The sequence below is a fragment of the Purpureocillium lilacinum genome (genome assembly GCF_023168085.1).
Source record: "Purpureocillium lilacinum CBS 284.36 DNA, scaffold_5, whole genome shotgun sequence".
In the NCBI taxonomy this organism is placed as follows: domain Eukaryota; kingdom Fungi; phylum Ascomycota; class Sordariomycetes; order Hypocreales; family Ophiocordycipitaceae; genus Purpureocillium; species Purpureocillium lilacinum.
In genome coordinates, this window is record NW_027072115.1 from 2054099 (window position 1) to 2073112 (window position 19014).

The 19014-nt window shown below is 58.7% G+C and overlaps 6 protein-coding genes across 6 annotated transcripts; 4 read left to right on the top strand and 2 right to left on the bottom strand.

Moving 5' to 3' along the window:
• Window positions 1-7263: 7263 nt before the first annotated feature.
• On the top strand, window positions 7264-8868 carry PLICBS_007216 (uncharacterized protein; the record flags this gene model as incomplete). Its single annotated transcript, XM_018320640.2, has 1 exon — window positions 7264-8868. One exon carries the CDS (start codon window positions 7264-7266, stop codon window positions 8866-8868), a length of 1605 nt encoding a protein of 534 aa, XP_018180537.2.
• Window positions 8869-9890: 1022 nt separating this feature from the next.
• Window positions 9891-10484, bottom strand: PLICBS_007217 (uncharacterized protein; the record flags this gene model as incomplete). Its single annotated transcript, XM_018320638.2, has 1 exon — window positions 9891-10484. The coding sequence occupies one exon, from the start codon at window positions 10482-10484 to the stop codon at window positions 9891-9893; it is 594 nt and encodes a 197-aa protein (XP_018180535.2).
• A 770-nt stretch (window positions 10485-11254) lies between these two features.
• Window positions 11255-12538, bottom strand: PLICBS_007218 (serine/threonine-protein phosphatase 2A activator 2; the record flags this gene model as incomplete). The annotated part of the gene is made up of 1 exon (XM_018320637.2): window positions 11255-12538. The coding sequence occupies one exon, from the start codon at window positions 12536-12538 to the stop codon at window positions 11255-11257; it is 1284 nt and encodes a 427-aa protein (XP_018180534.2).
• Window positions 12539-12934: 396 nt separating this feature from the next.
• On the top strand, window positions 12935-13805 carry PLICBS_007219 (exosome non-catalytic core subunit rrp46; the record flags this gene model as incomplete). Its single annotated transcript, XM_065601129.1, has 2 exons — window positions 12935-13124; window positions 13186-13805. 2 exons carry the CDS (start codon window positions 12935-12937, stop codon window positions 13803-13805), a joined length of 810 nt encoding a protein of 269 aa, XP_065457201.1.
• A 2700-nt stretch (window positions 13806-16505) lies between these two features.
• Window positions 16506-18323, top strand: PLICBS_007220 (NAD(+) kinase; the record flags this gene model as incomplete). The annotated part of the gene is made up of 1 exon (XM_018320635.2): window positions 16506-18323. One exon carries the CDS (start codon window positions 16506-16508, stop codon window positions 18321-18323), a length of 1818 nt encoding a protein of 605 aa, XP_018180532.2.
• A 298-nt stretch (window positions 18324-18621) lies between these two features.
• On the top strand, window positions 18622-18959 carry PLICBS_007221 (uncharacterized protein; the record flags this gene model as incomplete). Its single annotated transcript, XM_065601130.1, has 2 exons — window positions 18622-18629; window positions 18692-18959. The coding sequence occupies 2 exons, from the start codon at window positions 18622-18624 to the stop codon at window positions 18957-18959; spliced, it is 276 nt and encodes a 91-aa protein (XP_065457202.1).
• Window positions 18960-19014: the final 55 nt, after the last annotated feature.

Sequence of the window (19014 nt, forward strand, 5' to 3'; positions counted from 1 at the left end):
TTGCTGTCGTTACTATCGTTGCTATCGTTACTGTCGTTACTATCGTTACTGTCGTTGCTGTCGTTGCTGTCGTTGCTGTCGTTGCTGTCGTTGCTGTCGTTGCTGTCGTTGTAGATGCCCTTTCTCGTGGTGTCCAAATAGCTCTGCTCTCTTGGATTCAGAAACGAAGAGGCTGCGCAAGGCGGTGGTTGCCATTCAAGAATTGGGTTACACAGGGATCCCTCGTTTGGTGGCGGAGATATTCGCGAGGATACAGAATTAATCTTGCTGGCTGGAAGTGTGGCCCCGTAACTCATATGCTGCTGGCTCTAAACGGCCATTGAGCTCCAGCGCGTGCTGTAATACTACAGAGTATTCTTGCATTTAGCTGCAATTATGATCCCATAATCCAAATGTTGCCATACGGTGATACAACTATACCGGTGGCCGTGCCTATTCCGGTAATTGACCACGAACCGACTACAAATCTGATCGGAATGAATCACATGTCCCTGTCGGTTCTTCGTATCCCACGCAGTCGTGCTGGTAATCATCTATATGGCACTGTTTAACTTGCAAAACGCTATAGTACCAGCAGGGAGTCTTTCATGTATTTAATAAAGATCAGTGCATCTGCTGTCTCGTTGTCGATTTTCTCTGTTCTGGCCTTCAGCGCAGATTCACGAAAGATTTCTCGATTCCAAACCCCGATCAATCATGAGATTCTCTGGACTTCTGTTTATCGCCTCCTTTGCAATGTCCTCCAAAGGAGAGACATCTGGCCCGCGTGGCCCGGAAGTCCCCAATCCCGACTACCCTGGGACCCGGGATATTCTCTACCACCCACCCAACGCGCCTGAGCCGAAGCCCAAGTACATTGCGGTGCCAAACGAGTATACTCTCGAGCAAATCAAGCATGTCGACCTCGCGGGAATGATTGTCAAGTTCGATAACGGCCAGGACTGGAAGACTATCGGAGGAAAGCGGGTGGTTCGTCATGCTCAAACCATTGCTGATGAGGCGGCGGCCTACGACAGGGAGCACGGGAGGCTCGAACGGGTACCATTGTCTCAATACCCCATGATGTCGTCGCCTCGGGAATTAGACGAAATCTTGGCGACAATGCCTTCCTTCGACGAAATGTACAAGGACTTTCACGCACGACAACAAGCCGCACAGCAGAAACGAGAGACGGACTCCCTACTATCACGAGGTTCAGCAGGCTGCCGCACAGAGCTATGCTGGTTTGAGGGCGATTGCCACTACAATTCAAATTCGTATGGCACCTGCGACAGCTGTGTAAACCACGGCTGTTCGTGGTATCCCCTGACGCCAAATTCGATTTGCCACAAATGCCCGCCTTCGTGGTGAAAAGATCAGTTCTCCCGGGAAACACCAGATCTGTCAAGTAGGGCAAGTTGTCGGGCATAGGTTCATGTTCACCCTCACACCTAGTACGAGGTAGGGGAGTCGAGACCAGGTATCTTTGGCGGAGGAACAGGGGCATTGGGTTATAGTCTACTTAACTTGAGCCTGATTACAGTTGTTCGCGGACATGGCCTCTAGTCCCGGGTTTTTGGTCCATTCCATTGAAACAGTATGTAAGCAGGAATCGCCGTGACGCCCAGACTTACACTTATTGCAAAGAACAGGCGTCCTTGCTTCATCCGTAACGAAAGTCGGCGGAAGCGGGCAGAGGTGTCGGCGCGTAGAGGAGGCTCGCCAACCCTTGATCTTGTCTTTGAGCCCCACGTTGTCGGTGGCGAGAGTGCCTTTTCCTTCTTGAAGGCGGCGACGTTTCCCTTGAGGTGGTTGAGCTCGTGGCAGTGCTTGGAGGAGCTGTTGCCGGCGTTGTCGAGCGGGGAGGCCCTCGCCACCCTCAACCCGGCCAGGGTGCTCCTCGGGCAGCTCACCCCGTTGCTCCTCCAGGGCCATTTATCCAATTGGCAGGACCAGGCCGGCGATGCTGCAGTAACGCGAAATTGAAGCGCCGTCCTGCCTCCTTATCGTCACCCTCGGGCCGTGCGGTCCCCCCCAAAGCCCGGTGCCCGGAGCATCGCCCCCTAGGCCTCGGGCAGGGACCGGCCAGGCCTGGGACGGCAGCATGTTTGAGACTTATCGGCACTAGTGCTGGACGGCCGGCAGGTCGACAGAGGGCATCAGAGAGCCGGCCCGGCGTCTCGATGCAGGGAGATTGAATGTTGTGGGGAGATTGCCCATGTCCCCATGGCCATCTGCTTTCCAGGTAAAGGGTGCTGCCCCAGATCGTGGGGCTCCCGGCAACGCTTCGGTCTCCCTTGCATCATGTTGTCCTGTCGTCGTGGTCGCAGACGCCCAGCCCATTGGAGCTGACAGCAAGCATGCGAGATCCCTGAGGTGATAGATCTGGTGCAGTTCGTATGCCTGCGAGATGTGATGAATGTGATTAATTCTATATCTCGGCAGTCATTTCACCGAGGACATCGACCCGGATGGTGTCTGGGGTTGAGTTGTACACGTCAACGCGGGCCCGATCCAAACCGGCACTGTCAAGACTTAACAAACCCAGGGAACAATATCATTAAGCCATGTTCGAAAAGGGTCTTTCAGAGTCCCTGCATCGTCGTGATGAATATGCGTACGGACAGGCTTGCCATTGACACATTCAAAAGAGCGATCTGCAGGGTCCGACGTTCGCCGGTCGACTGTCTGAAGATCTGTTGGAAGGTCTGGAAAGCCGGTGGCGAACGGCTGTGACCCTAGCAGTACTAACGGGTATGCAAGGACAGCCCGCCTGCTTGAACGCCCCCGTTGCGCTCCACTTGCTAGTCGCTTCATTCTTTTGCCCAGCTCTGAGGGCAAGGCAGTCAGAGACATCCGAGCAATCACTAATTATATTCAGCTGTCTTGGGCCGGGGCATAGCTTGACGTGGTCGGCTCTGTACTGTGATCCGCCCGGCGTCCCACGGGGCCCCGTAACGGCCTGGAAGTGTCGTCTCGCTATGGCTGATTAGGTCCGTTAATGGAGAGAAGCTACAGTATTCGGACACCAGTCCGTTTCTAGCTGACTACCACCGCTACGGCCGTTGCTATAATGTTTCTGCTATTGCTGTCGTTACTATCTTTACTATGGTTGCTGCCGTTGCTGCCGTCACTGTCGTTGCTGCCGTTGCTATCGCTACTGTCGTTGCCGTCGTTACCGTCGTTGCTCTCGTCGCTGCCCCTGCTGGAGTGGCTATCGTTGCTACCTATTGTACATAGTATTAAAGACGACCTTTTCCTATGGTGCCAATGTGGAGCATTCAGTCTTCCCGGAGGGTGACAGGCGCGGCCTCCGCCTGTCCAAGCATGTGTGGAAGAGGCTTGTAAGCACCACTTGGGCAAGCTGAGCAGCGGCCGCCCACAGCGCCGCAGCAAGAGGAGACGACCCTCCTCGCCCTGTGAGAGTCGGGTGAATGACGCGAGTCCTAACTAGGTGGGGACGCGAGACGCCTTAGGATTCGCAAAGAAGCAAAGCCGCCCTGCGTGCGAGCTGTCATTTCGCTCGACAAGCTGACCAAGTGCAGGCCCTTGGCCGCTTGGACCGTCGTCAGGCCGGCCGTAAACAAGGAGCCGCTGGCCAGTTGGTCGGCTTCCCTTGCTCCTCCGCACGCATAACCGTGGTTCCAGGACTCCGGCGTCGCCTCGCGTCGCCAGTGACCAGGCCCATGGATTTTCTGCAGACGGCGGGGCAGGAGATCCTGCAGCGAGGCAACGTGCTTCCCCGAGAACGTGGGAATCATGACCCAACAGAGCCACGGCACAGCAGGCCCCGGGAACACGGAGTTGCGCGATAGGATGCTGTGTGAGAGGAGTACAGTAGCTCTCACGTGCAGCAAACGAAATCTTCACAGACTCGAGCCGACTTTTCGGATGACTCCATCGTGCTCGTGTACCGGCGGCTGACGTGCGCGCACGGCCCCCTTGCAGGCAGGCCCGGCCAGCCGGCCCTGCAAGCACGAAGGTTATGCTCCGCCTTGTCCACGTCGCTCAACGGCTTCGAAGCCCGTCCGTCCTTTTTGGTCTGGATTACGAGCCCGATTGAAACGAAAGGCCGGCGCGCAGGACACTGCCTCATCGCGTTGTTTGGGCCCTGCAGGCGAAACAGCGCAATCTGGACTTGTCTGATTGCTCCTGCGCGGCATCGCCGTCTTTGTCTCATCGTTCAACGCTGCAACCGTGGATCCGGCACCTTGGTTCGTCAGAGGATCTGCTCTGCCATCCTGCTTCCTTGCTGGGGTGGCTTGGGGTGGCTCGGCGATGACTGGCTACTGCCGGAGACTCTCATCGTGAAGGCGCCGCATTGCTTCTTCCGTCGCGTCCGACGCCCCCTATTGGCCTCAACCGGCTGCCATACATATGCCCCGCACAGACTATTATCGCCCGGGTTGCTTGAGAGGCGGACTGGCCTGGTGATGGGTGGCAGTGGCACGTCTTTTTGCCGACGTGAGGAGAGCGACGGGGTGAGGGGCAGCCTACGCGAAGTGTGTTGACAACTTGACATGGCTGGCGCCGGCGCCCTGATCTTGTACAAGCTGCGATTGTGTCACCTTTGGATGCCGCACCGGATCAAACTCTCGGGCAAGTCGATGTGTCGATTTCATCCCATGCACATCCGCCTCAGTCAGGGCTGCCACGAGCATCCCGTACCACATGTCTCAACATCGGTCTGAGGCGCGTTGTGGCCACAGCGACTGGATGACGATGACGGGGTAATTCCACAAAGCGCAGATACCACCGCCGCCTGATTGCGGCTCTTCACCACTGCTCGCGCGGACCACAATTGAGGCGTTCCAGCCATCTCACGATCGATGGATGCGGGCGACCAACAACGGCTTTGTCGAATTCTGATGAAGGGCTGCCAGAGAGATCTCGAGCGGGGAGGAGGGGGAGCCATGGGGGGGGGGGGGGGGGAACCTTTCAAAGCAGGGGGTGGCCTCAGCCTTGGGGTGGCCCAGGGAAAATGTGAGAGATGAGATATTGGCTGGGGATCCGGGGGCCTGGTATGCTGACGCCTCTCCCTCGTGCGCTTCGTCATTCGCGAACACTCTCCCTCGTGTCGGCGCTGGGAGGGGAGACGACACGATGCGGCTGAAAAAGCAAGCACCGCAGCCACCATGACGGACTCGAAGGGCCGTGGAAACAAGCCACCCATTAGGGTGGCACCGTGGACAGAACGCCAAAATAGCTGCTTCTGCGCACATGCCATGTGTCGACAATACCTGTCCTTCCTTTTGTGCCGCGAGTCTGGACACGCTGGACCACAGAAGCTCAGCTGCTGGTGTACCACACTGCCCTCTCACAAGTGCAGCAGGCACGAGGTGGTGGCAAGGCGAAGAGGTGCTCTAAATGCTTCGAGGCCGTTCGGATGCTCTTGCGGCTGGCATGGAGCGGCAGTCTTGTGTCTCTGGCCCCGGTCTCTGGCCTTGCGAACCTCATCATTGTGGCGCGATTCTCGCAGATTTGGCAGAGTCGCGAGAGAGCTAGGCTTGTCTCGGTCGGCCGCCCAGACATTCGGGCGGAGCAGTCAGGAAAAGCAGCCTGCAGTATTACTGTGCTGCGCTCGGCGTCGAGTGTAGGAGACGACCGGCAGAGCGGCGTGAGGGAGGGGGAACGCTGTTGCTGTGGAGGCCGCTATGCGAGAAACGGGATGGACAGCGTCCCGCGTCGCCGCCTCCGCCTCCGCGGGAGCGATCCGGACTGCCACCAAGCTACGGTACCCAGCGGCCTGGCGTCCGAGAGCCCGGGCTGGCCGGTCGACCCCTGTCGTCGGCCGACCATGAGTAGCGTGGTGGCATTGGGTGGCCCAGCACGACGGATGGGTGTGGCACGGTTGTGTGCTTTTCCCATGGTGCTGGCGCCGGTGGTGGTGTGCATCTTGTTTCTTCTGCTCTGTCTGTCTGTACATACGCGGCATGCGACGTGCGACGAATCTTGTTTTCGCGGCTTGAAATGGGGCGAAAAGAAGCTGCCTGCTTGCTGGGCCGGTCCTGCTGAATTGCCAGCGGCGAGTGGCTCGGGCGGCCCTCCCTCCATCTCGTCGCCAGCCGACGACGCTCGGGAGCGGAGCAGCTGGCAGGCTTCCTTGCTTTTGGACCTGGTAATGACCGTCAGTGCTGTGCACATGCGCGCCGCAATCGTGGTGATTGTTGCAATGGGAGCTGACGGGGGAGGAGGAGGAGGAGGAGCCACTTGCCACAGTCCCAAGAGCCGATGGGCGGGAGTGGGTGCGTCGGTTCGTCTGGGCCCTCGTCCCTCGACCCTCGCCCTCGACCCTCGCCCTCGACCCTTGACCCTCTCGTCGTCTCTCCCTGCTGTTTAAAAGACTCCCTGGCGCCCCCCAGCCGCTGTTGACGAGGGATGCTTCTCGGGACACCCGTTTGCAACCTGCCGCCTCGCACCTGCCCGACCTTGCACCTGCACTTGCCATCTCGCCAAAGATTCTCAAAAAAAAGGCCTCCCTCTGCTGCTCCTTCCCATTGTGCCCGCCCCGCCTTCCGCTCCAGCTGCCGCTCCTGCCTCGTTGTTGTTGTTGTCCTTGCGTGGAGGAGCCCCGTTCCTGCCTCGCGCCACTTACACGAACGGCCGCGCCTGCCCAGTTGGTTTCAGGTTCTCCTCTGGACCAACTCCTCCCTCCAGGACCCTCGAACTCATCAGCCTGCCCCTGCTACTCACCATTGCGTCCGCTCGTCTTCTTCTTAAGGAGAATCGCCTGGCGCCTCGACCGACCATCTATTTGGGACACTGACGTTGGCCGACAGTCTCGCGACAAAAAGGTCCCACGACGCATCCATCCATCCCATCCAGCTTCCGCGGCGGTGACAGCCAACGCCCACAGCAGCACACCGCGCCTGCAGAAGCACGCGACACTCAGTGGCACCGTGCAGCCGCGCTCTCGCCCGAACGACGTTCGCTGCTCTCCAACGACATGCACGCCTGGTCCGCACGCTCAACCGTGCTTCTGTTCGTCTGATCCCGTCGCGAACACCATTCGTCGGGCCACCGCGTGGAAAAACCTGCCACCCAACGGTCAACGTTCTTCAGCTTCGAGCGGTGATTCACTGGCCCAAGCTCCCGTTTGCCCTGACATGACCTTCTCACACACAACCTTCTACCCACGCACACCTTGATACTGATCGGCCACCACTCTTCTATTGCGTTCCCTTCACCCGCCGCCTCGTGCACATAATTCGCGGATTTCGCCCGCCCGCTCAGTGCCGCCGTTCCTTTCGAGTACCGCTTCACACGCACCAAGGAACAACGACCATGGCCAACGGCCTGGACCGCCTTGAGCGGCTCTTCACCTACAAACGGAAGGCATCGCCCGCCTCGAGCGAACGGGCCAGCCCCGTGGTGCAGCCCTCGGAGCCTCAGTTTCCTTCGCCTTCTTTTATCAGGCCCAAAGCCCTTCGTATGGCCGCCCGCGACGAAATCCGTCTTCGCCAGGTTGGTCGTTCGCCTTCTGTGCCCGATATCGCCGCGGCACATCGCACGCAGCCATCCTACGCCGACAAGCCCGGATCGACAGACGGTTCACTCCAACACCACCGCAGGCTTTTCCGCTCCCCGTCGTTCGTCAGACCTGGACAAACCGACCAGCGCGTTGTTACGGGCCTGCGCCAGTTCCAGTTTCCAAAGCCCCCCAGCCGCAATGGCGAGGCCTCTCCGGCCTCCTTCGCGGTGAAGAGGACTTCGTCGGAAGCTCCTCAGCTCCCAAGCCCTCGATGCCGCTCGCCACTTCAGGTGACGATCCCTCATAGCAGACTGGACACTCCACCGGCTTCGGATCCCGAGGACAACGACTCTTGCACGCAAAGCCTGCGAATCAAACCTGTCCCAGAAGTGCCTCGCCGGATGCCACCTCCCACTCCTCGAGAGTCCCCAGAGGTCAGCCCTACGCGGGAGTCACGTCTCCAAGGGCCGAAGCCTGCGAAAACCGTGGACCACGTAGCCTTCAAAGTCAACCAGGCAGGAAACGACTCCGACCAGGCATCGCTGCACAGATCGTACAGTCAGTCAAGCATTGCGCCTTCAGCGCAAATCTCCTTCTGCAGCTCGACACTGCGAGAGCCCGACTTCAATGAGTTTCTTAACCTGAGCGACGACGACATTGCCGAGTCCACGCCCGAAAGCCCCATTCTTCCGCCCGTGGAGAGTTCCAACGAGCCGGCGCTTCCGCCGATGGATCTGTCCATCTCGTCGATGGAGCCTCTGGGTTCCTCGCTGCTCACCTTGAGCCCGCCGCGAGCAAGTCGCCCTGCTGCCGTGGCGGCGTTCGAAGCAGCCCGAATTGCCCGGCGTTATGACTTTGACCTCGTCTACGTGGTCAATCTTTGGCCTGACAACGTTGCGGCTCGGATATCAGGCACTGCGACTGAGGAGATCAGCACTGGCCCCAAGCCAATGGTCGGGCGACTTCTTGCGGCTCATGGTCTCCAGCACGTTCCGTCGCCGCTTCAGATATCTTCCCTCGTTCATACTACCATTCTGCGCTCTGATGGTTGGATCGAATATCGCAACCAACAGGCGTCAAGTCACGACCTGGCTCGCGGGTACGCCTGTGCATTCTACACTGGCCAGTTCGCCAAGTCTACATCGGGCAAGAACAGCCCAGTCTCGGGAGTTCTACTCTCGGAACGAATTGATCGGGGAATTGTGTTCGCCGCATACCGCAAGCCGAGAGCTGGGACAGAAAAGCTCGGCCGAGCTTTCAACGAGGAGGAGCTGGGCGAGCTGCACAGGGACGCAGAGGCGCTAGTTGAGATGCTCATCGACATTCACGTCGCGAACCGCCTTCGTCAACCTCCGGCACGGACCTCCATTCCCGACGAGACTGGTCCGATGCCGGTGCAGCAGCCAATTGGCTCTTAAGCAATGGTGCAATCCGGCTCACGTCCACTGTGACTACACGAGAGCCATCGGAATCAGCACAACCGTTACGACAGCATGTTGCGACAGCAACCTTTTTTCTTTGTACTTTGATCGATCTCAGCATCAACGGAGTTGTGGGCGTGGCATCACAACTTTGCGTCTTCACACTGCAACATGTTTGCAAGATACCTCCAAGGGCGGCTATTCTCGATTTGAAAAGACTACGGAACGAAAATTATGATTATGAGTGGCGTTGCGAGTTTCTTTGACACAAATCTCGGTGGCACAAGTGCGTTTGGTTTTTACAGACATGATTGTCTGTCATTTACCCTCTCAAAGGAACGAGAACCAGGCTCGGACCACTGGGCAGGGACAAGGAGGTTTGGACGGGACCACGACAGGAAGGTCTGCAGGCTATCGGGTACCTCGCGGACGCGGGTGTCACATTCTAGCCCGCGTGGTTGCAGAGTCAACCACTGTAGATAGATGGCATGAGCTTTGCCATGGCAATACACAAGTAGGCCAGAAATGAGAAGCAAATCATGCGCGAATGAAGCCTTGGACAGGTCCAATTTGAAGTGCCACTGGAAGCAGAACGCTTCAAGGGGGATGAAGCAAGAATTAACAATGGCTGACGAGAGCAACGACAGCAACGACAGCAACGACAGCAACGACAGCAACGACAGCAACGACAGCAACGACAGCAACGACAGCAACGACAGCAACGACAGCAACGACAGCAACGACAGCAACGACAGCAACGACAGCAACGACAGCACATGCAATGACAGCAATACGAGTGGCGAAAGGAGCAATTTAGAACTGGCCGGTACCTTGCAAGAAACTCCCATTCGAGCCCATGCTTCGATGAACCGATTCTCCGCAGTTAGTTATAACCGTACCAAAACTGGCCAATGCCTTCCGAAAAACTCCCCTTTGCGCCTGTGCTCTGCCGAATTCATCCCCCAAAGTCCATCCCCCATAACCCATTTGGCGGTGGTTCGAGCGTTTGCCCTGCTGGCTTACATGGCGTCATGCTCACTGCCTTCACCAGGGTCCGAAGCTTCGTTCGACGGATTCTGCTCGCCGGACTCCTGAGGAACGCTGGCGGCTTTAATCATGCCAATAGCGGTATCTAGGTTGTGAAGCACTTGGCGTTGGCCCGCCTGGAATCCGTAGTGAGCAGCACGCCGGATGTGTTCTTGGATTGCTTTTGCCACGGCTTCGTTAACCGCGGCTTTCCGGCGGCGCAACATGTGATCGAGCTGTAGTCGACTCGCATCATCTAGGGATGCTCCGAGCTCCATCTGTTGATCTGGCGAGATGCTTGCAAGGACGGTCTGGGCCATGTCCAGCGCCAAATGGTCTTGCTCTGCAGAAGCAGCCCAGCGTTGGCATTCTTTTCTGGCGTCGGCCGCGCTTTTCTCGGCCGATTCCAACTTGTTCTGCAAGAGCCTGTTCCCTGCGCGCACGTCGGCAAGCTCCTGCTTCATTTCCCAATTCTCCTTCATCAGACTGGCCTCGGACGGTAGAACAGAGTCGGCATTGGGTTCGTTCTCGCTTCCATTGCCTGCCTCGCCCGAGACAACATCTGCGACCTTTCTCTTGGGGGGCATGGCTTCGGTTTGGTTCGGCGAGTGGAGTCTCAGAGAATCCGAAGCTGCCACGGGCTCGTTCGATCAGCGCTCTGTAAAGCGATATCGCTTGTTCGATGTTCGATGAGAGGGTGTGGACCAACCTTGTAGGTTCGCACAGGCAGCTGCTGTTGTAGGTAGGTAGCTCAGTGCTGTTGGCGGGCAAATGCGTGCGTGTGGTGAGGGTGGAAGGGGAAGGAAAGTGAAGGTGAAGGAAGAAGAAAAGCGAAGAGGAAGGAGGGAGAGGGAGAAGATTTATAAGGGAATGCGAGAGATGGGACGAAAGAGAGTGAAGGCCTGTGCCCGTTTGCGCCGATGTTGTGCCATGGCCTGCCTGTTCAGTTGTGACCGTGGTTACCATCTAATCCTCAGGCACAAAGTGTGCGGACACTGCCAGCAGGAGCTTGAGAGGAGTCAGAGGAGTTGGGACTCAGAAGATCAGAAGCAAGTTCATATCTAATAGCATGGCTCCTGTGATTGGAGGCAAGCATCCGCTTCGACCCTCTCGTGCCTCTCGTATCTCTCGTTCGAGAGTTATCATGCTTACAGGATCACCTCTACAGCTGATGCCATTCCGTGTTCTACAAGGTCACGAATAGCCAACTGCCGTCAACACTTGTGCTGTCACCAGCACTGGAGCTCTCTATTCAGCATGGTACTTTTGGGTATAATTATATCATATCTAGGGGCTCGCAGGCATGACCACGCTACTGGGGTCTGGCAGAGTCCGACAGACCACGCGGCGTATTTCATCAATCAAAGGGGATCCTGCGCAAGGTGTCCCCCTTGGCATGCTTCTTCATCTCCTGCGCCGCCGCAATGCTGCTGGGCACCTTGATGCCGCAGCAGTTGCCCCAACCAGTGCCGTCGTGGGCATGCTCTTCGTCGCCGTCGTGCCCAATATGCTCCTCATCGCTATCTTCCGCAGCAGCGCCTCCATCCGCGCTCATGCCGTCAGCCGCAGAAATCAGCGAGCCGAACAAAAAGTGCTGCATCACAGGCAACTTGCCAAGCACCTCGGAAACGAACATGCGGCGCATCCCGCCATCGATCTTGCTCCACGACTTGGCAGAGGAGATGTCATCGAGCATCGGGCTATGCCACCGCAGGCCTTTGACCGTCTTGGTGCTGTTGACAAAGTTGACCTGGCCTAGATACAGATAGTCGTGGCCAAACTCTTCGATGATGAGCTCTTGGTGTATTGAGCGAGGCGTGATGTACGGGTGGTGCAGCAGCTGCGACGCGCCAAAGAGGAATGGCAGGAACTGGTAGTCGTCCAAGCCCCAGACTCCATGTGACCCGGCAGGCTCCAGGTAGTATGTGATCTGAACGTTGCGCATCAGGGTGAGGTACCGAGCAAAGACCCGGAGCACGAGGGCCTTGAAGTCAGACCGTTGGAGACGGCCGAGCTGGTATAGGCAAAGAAGCCACATCATAAAGTTGAGTTCGTGGCCAGAGCCATAGTCTATCCGGTTCCGGTTCCCGAATGACTGGTTGAGATATGTGGATGCCTCAGCGATGGCGCCCTCGTCCTCCACTTTCAAGCTCTGATGCCACTTGGGGGAGTTGTCCCTCGCGAGGTCGAGGAACCCCCGGAAGGCTTTGTTTCCGAACCGCGAGCCCCCTTGCTCGTTCGGGGGAGACTTGTTGATGAGCTCTTCGCACTCATCAAGTATGGCCAAGATGGCTTTGACGGTGTCGCTTAGATGATCGTCCTTGACTGCCGAGCACGGTGTGTCGACGACGGCCTCCGCCAACCCAAACACCCAAGCCTTGATCAACGCGTATGCGGGCGAGGACTGGAAGATCTCGTGGTCCTGGCGCGATAGTATGCGCCGCGTCGGTATCTTGTACGTCCAGCCGGTCGTGTCGGGCGGTGACGGCAGGGCGGGAGTCTCGGGGACGGGTATCGAGCTTGAGGGAGGCGATCGACGGCGGCGGGGTTCCAGTTTGGGGAGCCGGTCCTTGAGGTTGGGTATTGACGGGGCCGCGGTTCCCGATAGCGGCGCAGACGATGCGGGCGTGTTGGAGTTCATGATTTATAGCTGTCGGTTCCTGGAGATGTGTGGATGTCGCGTAGTGGCAGAACGTCCAGCTCGGAATCTGAGGATTCAAGGTTGAAGCTCTAGCGGTTGCTGGTGCTGGAGGGGCGATGGATTACATGAGCGTGCGTCACTGCCCAAACGGGATGGAAGCCCTCCACTGCCCGACAGGCAGGGTCGCCCGCGCTAGCGCGGCAAATACAGTGGGCTCCAGCTCTGGAGGTGCTCCATCAGCACCACCCAACGCATCCACTGAATCGACAAGCTCAAGCTGAGTCGAGTCCGTCTCACTCTGAAAGGTGCAAAATTTCAACGACACAGGACACCGTCCACATCGCGACATCGCGACATCAGACAGCCCGCTGCCACACAAACGCCCAGAACCCCAACATGGCCCTCGCTGCTGAGCCTGTCGCGCAGCTGTCTCACCTGCCCAAGGCAGACGGCTCGGCGACATTCTCATACTGCGGCTTCACCGTCACCGCCGCTGTCAACGGACCAGTCGAAGCCCCCCGGCGAGATGAAAACGCCTTCGAGGCCCTCGTCGACGTCGTCGTGCGACCGGCTGCGGGTGTTGGAGGTATGGCTGCTCTCGTAGGCTCACCCTTGCGCATGACGAAGTCTCTGACGCGGATACCCAGGGACTGCGGAGCGACAGCTTGAGTCGCTGCTCCAACCTGCTCTTCGCCAGCTCATCCCCGTCCGCAACTTCCCCCGTTGCATGATCCAGATCACTCTCCAGGTCATGGAGATGCCGGAGAACGCGTATGTGAACGCAAAGATTCTCCAAGCACAGCTGGTGAGCTCGCCGCCCCTGCCCAAACATGTGGCGCCTCCTACTCACCATCCAGCGCAGAACCTGGCCATCATCCCAGCCCTGATACACGCCGCCATCCTGGGTCTCCTTACCGCCGCAGTCCCACTCAAGACAATCGCGACGGCCGCGACCCTGGCGATTGGGCCAGACGAGGCGTCTGGCCTCGTTGTCGATCCAACCATGGTACAGGTTGACAATGCAAAGTCAGTCCATGTTCTGGGTTTCACCGCCGACGACGAGCTGCTCTTGGCTGAAAGCTACGGCTCGTTCTCCACCGAGGAATGGGACCAGGTCCTGGAAACCGGACAGCGCATATGCTGCCAGGGGCACAGCTCGGAACTGGACACGGACATGACAGATGGCCCAGCCGGGTCGGCAAGCATTCGACGATTCATCCGATCCGTCATGGAGACCAAGACTGCTGCAGATCTCCACTGGAAATGAATGCGAGCATACGCGCCCCTTGAACCCGGCGTCTCGTGCCCGAATGCTGGTTTCCGCTACGCATGATCGTGGGAAATCGAGCGAAGCGCATAGGTTGGCAAACGCCACACCTGCAGGGCTTCCAAGATTAATTAGGCTATACGAAGTAAGTGAGACGGGACTGCCGCAGCCTCGCGCCTTCAATCAAGGCAGCGCAAGACGGGAGCTAGGCCCGCGAGTGGTCGATCAAAACACATGGAGAAGATCGATGCATTGCCCCCGTGCAGCTCAAGCTCAAGCTCGGAATGCCTGTGGAAGATTGCGTCGCTTGGGCTCTGGAGCGTGGAGGAGAGTGGCGGGGCGCCTCGGTTTCATCTCGACGTCAGGGCTGGCCCCGAGCGTGTTACACGACACCGTGGTTCGGCGAGGGCACCGGCAGGAGTCCGTTGACGAAAAGAGACGGCTGCGCGAACCGATGACTTGGCTCGGTATGCCGAATTGGTTGGCCGTGCGCGGCTTCGCGCATGGTCGCCCTTTGTAGGTTGGCCGTGACGAGCCGACACCACCAGCTTTGGTGCCATGCAAGAGTAGTGGAGATGGGCGGGCAGGATTGGGAGGCACGGATGCTTGCGGGGCGGCACTGGCCGGATCGCCATCAGCCAGGCTAGATGAAAGAGATCAATTCGACTAGACGGGCCTTTGCTCTGCATGAGGCATCAGGAGAAAGGGGTCGGCGACGACGAGCTCAGGCATAATGGCAGGGCAAGTATAACGGCACCGTAGCTTTGTAGGAAGTAGCTCGGCTAATGTCAAGGTGCGACGCCCAAGACGCCGCACCAAAGAGCACCGTCTCCTGTGGCCGTCAGCGTCTCACGAACCGGCGACGGCGACTCGAGTTTGATGTGATTGATTGCAGACATTCTGCCCGATGGCTCGCCCGCATGTGGATGCTGTCAAGGGGCGAGCGGGGATGCGCCGGGGATGCGTCGAGCCAAAAGAGACGACTCGCGTCTCAGGTTGCCAGAAAGCGGCTCCGCGGCCAACGGCACCAAGCTGATACCCTGCCTGCGCCCACGCCATAGCTGGGAATCCCACCAGCGAGACGACGACGACGCCGCCAACGACGACGACGACGAGACGCAGCGGCCCGAGGGAGTGAGTGGGGAGCATGGGCCATGGCCCGTCGGAGCTTCACCCTGGTCTGCCTCGACCTGGTGGAAGGAAGACCTCAAACAGGGTGGCTCTTGTCAGATGCCATACCCATGCGCGGGCGAAGTAAAACGCACCTGGCGGGCCGTCGCGGGCGAGCGAGCTGAACGAGCTTAAAGCTCGAGCTGCCTTCGTTCCATGTCGAAAGCTGCGGAGGCTTGCTGGCCGTGTGTCTTGTCTGTATATTTTGTTGAGTCTTGTGTGTGTTTTGGGCTTGGAGCTTGTCAGTGCAGCGCCCTGACAGGTCTCTCTCGTTACAGTACCTGCTGGATTCTTTATCGTTGCGTTCTTTGTTGCTTGTCTACATCGTCCGTCTTTCCCTCGTTGGAGTGGTCCGCAGCACTTGACAGACCGTCTTTTCCCCTGCCCGTCGCCTCTGCATTCTCGTCTGCTGGTCCGAAGCTGCGCTTTGCCTTGCCCGTTGTTGTTGCCCCCTTCATCCTCCTTCATCTTTGGCAGGGGCCGTTGAGTCGCTCTGGTTGGTAGCTCTTTCCATACATTTCACATACCAGTTTCACGCCCTGCGGCAGGAGCAACCAGTCGCCGCTCCCTCCCTCGCTCCTCCCTCGTCAACGGGCCGCCATTCGACTGCCGCCGTCTACTTCATAACTCGTCCCCAACTTCGCACTTTCGCACCGCCTCGAATCACGACTTCTCGTCCTTCCCGCGTCGTCACATCGCGACGCCGCCTCTCTTCAGCATTGGTTTGCTGCAGGTGCGCCACGTGCCGTTGGCTTGCTGTGGCAGCGCGCCGCCTATCAGTCATCACCGCCAACGTCGTGCCGGGCCGCCAATCACCGCGAGATCCCTCCCTTCCGGCTCGGGCCAACTCCGCCTGCCGAGTCATCCACGTTAGTTACCGTGCTGTAATTACTGATCCCCGTGCCGAGAGCAGGTTCCCTGCGCGGGGCTGCGAACACCACGGGACTGCGGGTGAGCATGCTCCCCCCTCACTCCCTCATTTGCCTGCCCTCTGCCCTCGGCGTCCAGCGCGGGAGCCGCCGCCTCGGTTCGGCCAGGCCCAGCGCCCACTGCCACAGCCGGGCAGGTGTGACGACGTCTTGCATCCAGCCGGGCGACGAGAGTCGTGTCGAGCTTCAAGCCCGGCATATATCTTGGCAAAGACGTCAGCTGTTGACTCGTTGTTTCTGTGCAACCTAGGCATTGTCTCAACTTGTCAACTCTCCGACACCGAGTCGGAACCGTTACACTCGCTTCCGCAGGGCCACGGAAGCACCTGGCAAGGCCATTCGTTCATCACCAGTTCCGTCAACACGACACACCACCACGGTCACGTCAGTCCCTCCGGCCGACGTCAGTTCTGCATCCCCCCACGCGTGGTAGCCCGTGGCGCGGCCTCGGACCTTCAAAGTTCGGCGCCCCGTCGTCCCCTCGGGGCTTCGCCCAGCTCGGCCGTTGGCGTCGGACACTAATTGCCATTACCCCTGCCAACCTGGCTCGCCGCCACGCCGCGCTTCACCCCTTTGGCCCTCATTTAAGCTGGCTGTCGCAATGGCCTCCGGTGCCTCTGTCCCGCCGCCCACGGCCACCGCTCTCCACCCGGCTCTTACCCCATCCTCACTGGAGCGAAATAATAAAAGCAGTGCGCTCGACCGCCCCAGCACCTCCGGTTCTGGTCCCCGGCTTTGCGTCAACACGGCCAAGGCCACGAGAGGCGCAGATGACCCGCGCACGCCGTCCTCCGCCGTTCCCGCTCTAGGTGGAACTCACTCCTCGGCCTCTGATTCCACCTGGCCATCGCATCCGCGAGCCGCCGGCGTCGCATCTTATCAGGGCCACCACCGCCGCAGCGCCCCGTCCCACGACTCGATCCCCCGCCAAACCATCATAAAGGCCCTCGCCTCGGTCGCCCGGAACAACAAGCCAGAGGCGCTCTCCCTCAACAACATGCTCGCGTCTCAGAGCAACAACGGCGCCGTTCCGCCGGGTTCCGCCGCCTCGTCGCAGATGCTGGCCGATGCGCTGCAGGACCTGGCCCGGCGACAGTCCACTCCCACCACGGCGCTCACTGCGCTGCAGTCGCCTTGCTTCTACCACCAGCGCTTTGACGATGCCGTCGACATCGCCAAGGTTCTCGAGGAAATCAAGAATGACGAGTCCATGTCACATTCACGCCTCGTCCAGACTGCGACGGGAGTTCGCGAAGTTTCCAAGCAGCTCCAGCGCCGACCAATCAAGCGCGCAGTCCGCAGCGTCATGATTGTCACCAAGGCCCGAGACAACCAACTGGTTCACCTCACCCGCGAGCTCGCCTCGTGGCTCCTTCGCACACCCCGATACGGCTCGGATGTCGGCGTCAACGTCTACGTCGATGCCAAGTTGCGCAGCTCGAAACGCTTCAACTGCGCGAGCATAGTTGCCGAGGACCCGCGGTTCGAGCACATGCTCAAGTACTGGACCCCCGACTTATGCTGGAACCAGCCCGACAAGTTTGATCTTGTCCTTACCCTTGGAGGCGACGGCACGGTGCTCTTCACGTCGTGGCTCTTCCAGCGAGTCGTCCCGCCCGTTCTCTCCTTCAGCCTCGGCAGCCTAGGCTTCATGACGACGTTCGAGTTCGAAAAGTACAAGGAGCACCTCACCCGCGTCATGGGCGACGACGGCATGAAGATTAATCTTCGCATGCGATTCACCTGCACGGTCTGGCGGCACGATGCCCGAGGCCATCAAATGGACGAAGGCGAGCAATTCGAAGTGCTCAATGAGCTAGTCATCGACCGCGGCCCATCGCCATACGTGTCAAACCTTGAGCTGTACGGCGACGACGAGCTCCTCACCGTGGTTCAGGCCGACGGCTGCATCTTCTCCACACCCACAGGCTCGACAGCCTACTCACTGTCGGCAGGGGGCTCTCTCGTGCATCCGGACATTCCGGCTATTCTCCTCACGCCAATCTGCCCGCATACCCTGTCCTTCCGCCCGATGGTGCTCTCGGACACCATGGCACTTCGCGTCGCCGTGCCTCGGAATTCGCGGGCAACTGCCTACTGCGCGTTCGACGGAAAAGGCCGCATTGAGCTCCGCCAGGGGGACCATGTCACCATCACCGCTTCTCAATACCCGTTCCCCACTGTTACCCGCACCGACACCGAATGGTTCGACAGCGTCAGCCGGACCCTGCGATGGAACGTCCGCGCCGCAGCCCAGAAGCCGTTCGATGCGGGCTCGGTTGCCGACGGCGTTCCGCCCAATGAGGAGGGCGAGGACAGCTGCTGGGACATTGACACTGACAGCGCATACTACCCGAGCGAGGAGGGCAGCGTGAGCGCGAGCCCCATTAGACGCCAGATGAGCATGTTGGGCCTATGAGCGTGGCCCGTGATGACGGCCATGACGCATGACGAATTAGATCTTTTTCACAGCATATGGAGTTTGTAGGAGTTTGAGCTGCGCAACAGGTACTTGGGCAGTTGTTTTTTTGTGGCGAGCATCTTGGGTTGGCTCTCCTGTTTTGGACATACTAGGCATGGATAGAGATGGAGGCATCCCACGCGCAGGCTTAGCGACCGACTATTCTGCCTCTCTTTACTCTGAGAGAATATACACTTTAACTAGTCCTTCAACTTGTTGCGTTGACATCCCGACTATCCCGTGAAAAGTGTCTCTAATGGCAGCGTTGCGACGTATAGAGTAGTGCTATTTATAGAGCCAACTTTTGCTAGTTGTAGAGCCCATAGGAGCAACAGCAACGACAGCAACGACAGCAACGACAGCAACGACAGCAACGACAGCAACGATAGCAACGACAGCAACGATAGCAACGACAGCAACGACAGCAACGATAGCAACGACAGCAACGACAGTAACGACAGCAACGACAGCAACGACAGCAACGACAGCAACGACAGCAACGACAGCAACGACAGCAACGACAGCAACGAAAGCAACGAAAGCAACGACAGCAACGATAGCAACGACAGCAACGAGAGGCATAGCAGAATCTAGACGCGATAAGTATTCTACAATAATACTCCACGCAAAGACGACTCCGGAGCTTTAG